The sequence below is a fragment of the Elephantulus edwardii genome, unplaced genomic scaffold (genome assembly GCF_000299155.1).
Source record: "Elephantulus edwardii isolate Elephantulus edwardi_28Jun2011 unplaced genomic scaffold, EleEdw1.0 scaffold00006, whole genome shotgun sequence".
Lineage (NCBI taxonomy): Eukaryota > Metazoa > Chordata > Mammalia > Macroscelidea > Macroscelididae > Elephantulus > Elephantulus edwardii.
This window is the reverse complement of record NW_006399756.1, coordinates 11,799,668-11,809,174: the sequence shown is the minus strand read 5'-3', so window position 1 is coordinate 11,809,174 and position 9,507 is coordinate 11,799,668. Positions and strand designations below refer to the sequence as shown.

Below are 9,507 nucleotides of genomic sequence, written 5' to 3'. Positions count from 1 at the left end.
AATCCCAGAGGTGCATGGTTCGAATCCACCAGATGCTCTGCCGGGGAAGGAGGGACAATCTCCTCCTGTACCAGTCAGATCTGATTTGACGGTACGTACACACACACACACACACAAAAAAAAAAATAAAATAAAATAAAATAAAAAAATATTTTTTAAAAAAAAGTAAGCTTGTGTTTGGATAGGGAGTAAAAGCACATCATCCACTCTAAAGTGCTTGGGGTTCAAAGTATTCAAAGCAGCTCAAAACCCGAAAAGAGGGAGGGGGAAAGGCACTGAGGAAGGAAAATCACAAAGAGCCTAAAGAAAAACAAGGAAGGTAGAGGTCAGGGCCCTGGAAGGCACCAAGCCTGTGGGGTTGAGAGGTCAGGGTCTAGGATCTCAACTTCGCCACTTCCAAGACTATGACTCTGAGACAAGATCATTTAAATCAACCTAAGTCATTAAAAAAAGAAAACCCACATCCTCTCCCTGCTGCGGAGTTGGAAATAACTCACAGCTAACCCTGCAGCCGATTTCCGAAGCTATAAATCTCACAGAAGGAAACTGCTCGTCTTTCTCCACAGGAGCCCTCAGTGGATTCGCACCACCAGACAGGCACGGCCTTTGAGCCAGCAGCACAACTCTTACAGATGAGGCCATCAGAACTCTTAACAGCTACACTTAGAGAAGCTTTATGTAACAGTGTACACAAAAAAACCTGATGTGTCTTATTAAAATACTTGATCGGAAGAGCATATTAATACCTTGTAGGAGACCAAAGAAATAGTAACTACATGAGGGACAGTGAGGCACCTACGGATATGGTCTTCAAGATGGCAAATACACTAGAATATCTTCACTAAGTCTGCTAAAAAGCAAGTGAAATATTTAAAGCAAAAACCAAGACTGGGCCAAAATAAGCTATTTAATCCTAAAAAGGAAAAACAGTCTTTAAGCCAAGATTTTCAGAGACCCTTCTATACACCTACACAACACACACACACACCCCCACCCCCAAAAAGCCAACATTTTCCTAGTTAACATTACTTTAGATCAGAAAAAGTAACTGAATAGAAACAAGTATTTTAATTGTGTAATTTAGTCTAAAAACAGACTGAAGGCATCTGGATTGGGACAAGGAGTTTCTACCAACAAGGTCTTTCCTAAAATCTAATTTATTTCATTTCCTCCATTAGGCTTTTAAGCCTCCTCATTATCAGACAAAAGACAACTACTGAAAAGCAAGCATCCTGTGCCAAGAGCAGAATGTGGGCCCGTCTGACGTTGGCACCACCTCTAGAGACACAACATCAAGAGGGTGGGATGAGGGAGGCTGTGAAATATCCCACAGTAAAATGACTGCCCCTACCTGAAAAACCCAAGTCAAACGTCTAAGGTGCTACACAAGTTTGAGGTATTCTGACCCAGAATACAGAGCCACTCGGAAGACACCTGTTTGGGAATTTGGGGAATTTCAGCCTGACCCATTTAAGACTCTTACCTTTGCATCTCTTCCTGTGTAAGATTTTTTCTCATTTCTCTAGACAGGTGATAAAGACGATGAAGTGTGGATGCATGGAAAAGAGCATTTCCAGACTTCCAAAACACAGTTGAGACTTTATTATAGTAATTGGCCATCAACTGTGGCTTAGGTGGCTTTTTAGACAGGGAGAATAGTCCATGAATATCTTCCACAGCTTTGAATGCTTCCTAAAACGAACAAAAACTGCAGTCATTGCCTTTGAAACAAAACAAAATCTAATTCAAACATCTAAATAAAACCTTCAGAAAGCTGTCATTAGGAAAAAACTAAATCCTCAAACTTTTTAATTTATCAAGGAATTTGGCACACAGACAATATGCAAGTGCATTTGGGGACCAGCAAGAGGCACAAACAGAAGTCATACTGTTTTTTTTCTGAATATTGGACAACTAACTGAAAGGTCAGCAGTTCAAATCCACCAGCTGCCCTGAGGAAGATGAAGCTGTCTAGTCCCGTAAGAGTCACAGCCTCAGAACCCCATGGAGCAGCTCTGTCCTGCAGTTAAAGTCCCTGTGAGGTGTAACTGACCCACTGACAATGACTTATTTCTGAATGATAAAAGGACAAAAAATTTCTTTTTAGTCATTGTCTTTGAGAGTGTTTTGGCTGGTTTTTTGTTTTCTCTTTTAGCTCATCGGTAAGGTTTTTAGATGGGTATCCCTACACAGAAATATTATAGGGAGAGACTAAAAAAGTAAAGTATTATCACCTAGTTTAGTAATTTTTCATTTTCTTTGTAACTCTAGAGAATGTGCTTTGTGTGAGTGAGACAGAAATATGTATTTCTGCAATATAGCTATTAAATCACATGTGACTCAGAGCAGTTGTCAGGGGCCTGGATAACTTGCAAAGCAAGATTATCCCTGTACCGTAAAACCAGCAAGACTAATTCTATCTTGGCCAGAACATCTGCTTGACAATAACAACTCTAGGAAGCAGGATGTTACTGAATAAGAGTGACCAAAGGTCTCAGAACTTAGGGAATGTTATCTACCGAAACTCTTTGTTTCTTAGAGCTCACAATAAGGTATGCTGGAAACCATCTTTGTATTGTGCTGAGGTCTGTCAGAGTTAATGTTTGACCTGAGAGTCAAAATCTCGGATGGAAAAAGAGAATGCAATCGCTACTGCAGAGGTGCTTCTAAAAAGCTATACACACACACACACACACACACACTTTTCAAAAAATAATATTCTTTTGCTATTCGTCATCAGCGTTTAGCCTCTCTGCATCTTCATTTCATCCTCGTCCCTTCTCTCAGCAGAACTGTTTCAATGTATTGGGGCTGAACCCTGATAAGCAGACAGTCAGCAGGGGACAGAAATAGCACTGTTTTGGCGAGTGTATTACAATGCTCACCATGCAGTCAGACAAGCTAAACAAAGTGAAGAAATCTCCAAAATCACCTTATACAGCACCTCCCAAAAATATCTGTAGTAAAGGACACGTTCCGGGTTTTTTAATTTCCAGTTTTAGCCAAGTAGTATTTCATTTTAAAAAGCAATAAAATTACTACCAAACAAATTTTTAACAAAAATAAAACTATAGTAAATGTGCTAAGTACATACTCCTGGTGTCACCAGTGGGTGGACATATGATTACCCTCAGAAGTACTAATGGTCACATATAGTTTGACATGAAGAGAATCAAGTCCCAAAGAGGTTACACTATTTGGTCTAAATTTTACTGCAGGGAATCGAAGGGACTCTCTAAAGTAAAACCCTTTCTTCTCAGAACTCTCATCTCAAAAAATCATTATTTTTAATCCTAACAGCCTTATAGGTAACCCTAAACCAGCAGGTTTTCCATGGCTGTAAATCACAGAAGAGGCTGCCAATCTTTCTCCCTTGGCATAGTTGATGGATTCAAATCACCTGCCTTTATGTTGTATCTCAACTTCCCTAGGCTCTAGGCCACCAGAGCTCCCCAGAAGACCTTTTATTCCTTACTTATGTTAGAACTGATCCACAGACACCACGAAGATACTACAGACAAAAAGAAATAAAAATACAAATTCTATTACAACAACGAAAAGGTTAACAGGTAACAACATACCTGCCACAGTTCCATGCTGATGGCACTGTCCAGCTGAACAAGCCTGGTTTCCAGATGCATGGACTGGCTCTCGGGGTTATTAAGATTGATGGCTGTACTCTGGTTATGGTGCCGTTGAATTTGGGACAAGTGCATTCGCAAATTGTCACAGAGCTTACGGAACTCAGCCTTGCGAGTGTATTGGAGGCAGAATTTGAAAGCTGTAAGCAACAATTTTCAAAAGTATTAGGTCCTTTCCATCAGCAACTTAAATAATCAAGACATTTACAAACGAAGATGACATATTCTGACAACATTCACTAGTCTTCAGAAACAATTACAACCACTTGCTTCGTGTGTCCTTTCTGACCGAATCCTGAGGACGACATGATCCTGGGAGAGTTACAAATAAAAAACGAACAGAACATGGGTTCAGGAAAAACTTAAACCTCTCAAGATCTAATTATATCACATCTTTTAAAAGTCTCAAATACAATAACATGTTTTGTTTGTACCAGGACTTCCTATCAGTTTGAACCAGTTCAGTCAAGTCCTCTGAAGCAAAATGAGAACATCTCAATTTTTCAAATCTGAGGGAAGAGAGTAAGTGCAAGAGGAAAAGCTAAGGATCAAGGTCCTGAAATGGGAGCCAGAACTACTGGGACTCTGATGTGGGCAACTGAGATAGTAACTATGGAGACAGGTTTATTGAGTTAGTCACTGTGGAAAGCAAACACAACACATTCATGATGGTGTGGTCAGCTGCCATCTTTGAGCCAAGCATCGCTGTGTCTGACTCTGCTGGCAGATCAAGAGATATGGTCGCTATGCAATGCGTAAGGTTCCTTTGTTCTCTGTAAGCAAGACTATGTTTCAGCAAAGAAATCACCAGTGATTTCCTATGCTGGTACACCATTTTACAAATCCAGGTCCATTTCCCCTTCACTCCACTGTCCTTGACTGAACCAACAAAAACTGATTCAAAGCACTATTCTTCACTAATTAAAGCCAAGTAATACAAGATTTACGTGACCTAATTTCAACTGTGCGCAGATTTAATGCATGTGCTCAATCACTAAAATTCACTGTAATTTCCTAAAGCTGTCAAACACATAATGCTAGTTATTTTTGTTGTCCTTTTAAAAACTATTCTATTCCAAAAAACTTAAAGGAATGTAAGAAATTAAAGTTAATATCGCATTATTTAAAAGCTCAACTTTGTTAAACTGAAAAATTCACAGTCTTGTGAACACAACCTAGCACAGGTTTCTAATGTTGCCCATAAAACATCTTTAGTTACAAACATCATTTAAAACATTAATAAAAAAGGAGCTCTGGTGGTCCAGTGGCAAGAAGCTGCGCTGCAATCCAAAAAGCATGCAGTTCTAATGCACCAGATGCTCTGCTGTAGGAGGAGGAGTAATCTCCTCTACTAGTCGGATCTGATTCAATGGCACACACAGACAAAATAATAGAATAATAGGAAAATTAATTAAATGGAAAAAACCTCATGAATAAACTAATGCCAATTCCACAGCTAGTAAAAAGACATAAGATCAGAAAAAAACACTGACCATTCTCAAAGTTATCGAGCTGCACTTAGTTCGAAAGTTGCACTGACAAGGGGAAAGAGCATCAGGTGACAGCAGAGGTAGAGAACCAGAATGTCAGTGCCATCCTTCAGAGTCCAGGTGTGAGTGCAGTACTGTACCCCAGTGTGTTTGATGAGAATTCTAAATCATTAAAAATAATGCACTCTACATTTGGTCATACTGTTTAAAAAAGGAAAAACAGCAGTACTTTTCATCAGGTCACAGCTTACTGAAGCCTTCCAGACAGTGCATGATAAGAGGCATGCCCAAGGATATGCAATAGAAAGGCAAGTTTTCTTTTACTCAGCCACCTGGAAAAATCTCAAGCCTTTTAAAAGGCTCTTTTAAAAAAAAGGCTCTTCAAACTCCACTGGAGTAAATTTTATATGGAATTACCTGAACCAGTAAGATAATGTCTCATTCTGTCATTTAAAATATTATAACAAAAGTGTTCGCTTGTAATTAAAAATAAATTACCAACGAACTATTTTACTAGTTCGTTAAACACCAAAACAAATTTTACAGCACGGGTAACAAAATGTGGATTTACTTCAACTTTAATAAATACTTCTGCAAAATTCTATTTCTAAAGCACCTTTCCAATCCATCTCCTCAGATTCCACACGTTTGTCTTACCTTGTTGTGCGATGTCATGATAGAGACGCTCTACTCTAGAATTGTTTCGAAGAAGATCCAGACACTGCCTGTATGATTCCCATAGGAATTTAACCCATGGCGTTAAAAGCAACCTGTCAGTCCGATCCTGGGTGTCCTCCCCGCTCACAGCGCTCAGAAGAACACTACAAAAGACAGGAAGCCAAAAGTGAGAACTGTGGGCATCGATTCCTACTTTACCACCTACTTAAAAACTGAAGACACTGACTGTAAGGACTTCTTCCCTCACTTGTCCTGTCAAGCTATCACTCACTATTCATCTACTTTAGATTAGTGTACAGCTTCCTAACAATGTTACAAATTCGGAATCAAATATATGTTTTTTGGTAGCTACAGTTAAAACTTCAAAGGCAAGCAATCTTTCTGATTCATACATACTTGATAGAGAAATGGCAGAAACCATACAAAAAAACATTGGCGTAATCCACAGAAGAAACGCAGGTTTCTGTCCCATACCTTTCGGGGGTCTGAATATTATCCAGGTCTTCTATATCTAAGACCATCTGCTGAGACTCTTCTTTGGCAGCTTCCGTTTTTTCTTCTGCCAATTTCAAATATGCCCGAACAACATCCTCTAGAGATTTGATGTTTACCTAATAAAAATTAAAACCTCAAATATTTTGCCAACTAATGATAAAAAGCAGATTCTCTAAAGTATAAAACATATTTTCAAAGGTAAATTCCTTTGTTGTTATGTGCCATCGAGTTGCTCCCCCATGTACAACAGCTCTGAGCCCATCTCACGAATTCCGGCACACCAACTCCCATTGCTCAAGTTACTGTATCAGTCTATCTCATCTAGGGTCTTCCTCTCCTGTACCTCCACCCTTCCAAGCATGATGTCCTTCTCAAAGGACGTGCCCAAAGTACGCGAAACAGAATTTCAAAATCCCAGCCTCCAAGCAGAAACCTGGTTTCACCCTCTCCAAGTCAAATGGCTTTGTTTTCTTGGCTGTCCACAGTATGTTCAAGACTCTATTCCAGCACCACAATTTGAAGGCACTGATTCTTCTTCTGTCATCAGCACTTTTTTAAAACCCAATTATGTTCAAGACTCTTTTCCAGCACCACAATCTGAAGGCACTGATTCTTTTTCTGTCATCAGCACTTATTTAAAACCCAATTCTCCTCTTACCTGTTGACAGATATTCTTATATTGGTATAATCCTTCCTTTGCCAAATGGCTCTTGCGAAGATCCACGCATAGCTCCAAGTATTTCAACATAATTGGCTCGTGTATCTTTTGCCATGTTCGATGTTTTTTACTTTTCATAACATCATAAAGAACATCCAATGCAGGCTGCTTTTTACCAACTTCAAGAAACTCTGAAAAAGTAATTAAAACAAATTACAATCAGTTATAATATACACAAGTCTAAATTTTCCCTTTTTAAACTGGCTGCATTGATTTCGAAGTTCATGACCACCCTGGTTTTTAGGTCACATTTATTTTTGCTTCTAAAGCTATGTCATCCAAAGCAAAGATGCCAGTATTTCAGCTACAGCCCACAGGTTAAACTGGATACCACCCAATTTCACTTTATCAATCCTACCTTCCTAAGGGATTTGAAAATTCCAGGCATAGAAGTCACAAGAAGAGACCCTCATAAGCCTCCAGAAGCTCAAGCGTAACTTCAGAAACAGGGATGCAGCTAATGTATTTTCTGCTAACTCATGCTACATCTTGAAGGAGAAAAACATCAGGTTGCCTTTACATCTTTGTCAAAGATTATCTGTTCATATTTCTGGATTCTCCATCCTGATCTACTAAACTAACCAGTCTTTGCTAATATTGTGCTGTCCTCACTATGCAGCGTATAAGTTTTAAAATCAAATTTGTTAATTATAAGACCAGTTTTGTGCAGTCTTATTCTAAGTCCTTTCTCTTTTCACAAAAGACTCAGACTGTTGATAGCTACAAAATACACTGGAACATTGCCTGAAATCACACTGCATCCATGGATAAATGGCATCTTTACAATACTGGGGGTTCCAATCCAAGAATATGACATTTTACCCTGATCTAATAGGGGAAAACAAACAAAAACAGTAATTGAGACAGTGTACAAAATCACTAACCAGCACTCCTCCAGTCTGAGAAACTGTCACAGCAAGAAGAGATTAGGAGTCAGTACTATGTTATAATGTGGTACTGGAATGAGACTCTAGAACAGAGTAAGATCAGAGAAAACTAGGAAAGTAAGACTACAGCGAGGACCTTTAAAGAGTATCAAAGAAACAGCTGTGTTTTGCATTCACTCTTGCCCAAGTGTGCAGACTTTCTGTATAAGGGAAATGTTGCAAAATCCAGGGCCATTCCTAGGGCATATGTTGTGCTCCTTTCAAAACAAAGTCAGAAGCAAGGCTTAAGCTCATTTCTGACCAAGGTTAAAATGTTTTATCTTTGACTTTATTAACGTATGTCACTGAATAAGAACTTGAATTTTAAAGAGTCAAAATTTCACATTAAAAAACCTTTCTATTGCTCATGTGAAAAATGAGGGAATGTCAGTGTTGGCTTATATTATAAAAAAAATTTTAAAAAAATGCATCTCTGGGTTTTAAAATTGTGGGGTTTTCCTAAGGAAAAATGCAACTTGCACAAGGAAATACATTTTTAAATAGTTAGCCTGGTATTATTTAAATATAAGTGGAGATATTTATCTATCTATACTACCAGGGAATTTTTGTGGCTGAGAGGTAAGAAACTGAGCTGCCAACAGAAAGGTAAAATGTTCAAATCCATTAACTGCTCCACAGGAGAAAAGATACAAAATCCCCTCCCATGTTGTGTTTGTTTCTTTGTTTGTTTGTTTGGTCTGTGAAAACCTGCTGGAGGGTCAGTCCCAACTCCAAAGTACTCAACAACATCTACTATTGAACTGCTAGGCAAAAAAACCCCAGCCATTATTTGGGAGTTTTATCATTTTTACAGACTTAGTAATTGCTCTCTTTCTACCTATAAAAATCTACAATTTCTTCTTTCAACTATCACATCTTCTACAACTGTTTCTTCTCTGCATTTCTTCCTCTAGAAAAACTATACACCTTTCAGTAGCTCCAGTATATCAAGCAATTTCCAACATATCACAATGTACTGAATACTAAGTATCATCACTAATACCCTACATCACTCCTTATAATATCAAATCATATTCTTTACAGGAAGAGGAAAACTAAACCTTCTTCACTATTATAAACTGGTGGTGGTGGTTGATTGCTGTCCAAAAGACCTAATGCCTTTCCATGAAACTGTCATCATTTCTCCAAGTTCATAGTTTTCAGAGGCATGTGGTTTAGGAAGTGAAAGCCACTCCTGCTTCCAAACCTATTTTACAACTGGAAGCTCCACCAAACACTGTCCACATTGGGAAACCGTTCTGGTATTTGATACTCCAGTTGTACAAGGTTCAGCATCATAGCAACCCAGGTTACTTCATACTGCACATTGACAAAGAGTGATGTCCAAAGTGGAAGAGTGTTCCTCCAGATATAACAGCACTGGTTTCACTTCTTGTTGTTGTTATGTGCCGTCGAGTCGTTTGCGACTCATAGCGACCCTATGGACAACAGCCCTAAACTCTGCTCTGTTCTGTGCCAATCGCACTGTCTCTGACACTCCCATCCCGATTACCCCAGTCACTGAATCAATCCACCTCATAGAGGGCCTTCCCCTCCTG

The 9,507-nt window shown here is 38.9% G+C and overlaps 1 protein-coding gene across 1 annotated transcript in view; it reads right to left on the bottom strand.

Annotated features, from left to right (window-relative positions):
• EIF3A (eukaryotic translation initiation factor 3, subunit A) overlaps window positions 1-9,507 on the bottom strand; it is a 41,319-nt gene that overhangs the window by 27,472 nt on the left and 4,340 nt on the right. The window contains exons 2-6 of the mRNA XM_006880151.1: window positions 6,963-7,153; window positions 6,284-6,420; window positions 5,789-5,952; window positions 3,582-3,781; window positions 1,484-1,692 (exon numbers count right to left, since the gene is read on the bottom strand). Of these exons, the coding sequence (XP_006880213.1) occupies window positions 1,484-1,692; window positions 3,582-3,781; window positions 5,789-5,952; window positions 6,284-6,420; window positions 6,963-7,153 (901 nt within the window). The remainder of the gene's footprint in view (window positions 1-1,483; window positions 1,693-3,581; window positions 3,782-5,788; window positions 5,953-6,283; window positions 6,421-6,962; window positions 7,154-9,507) is intronic.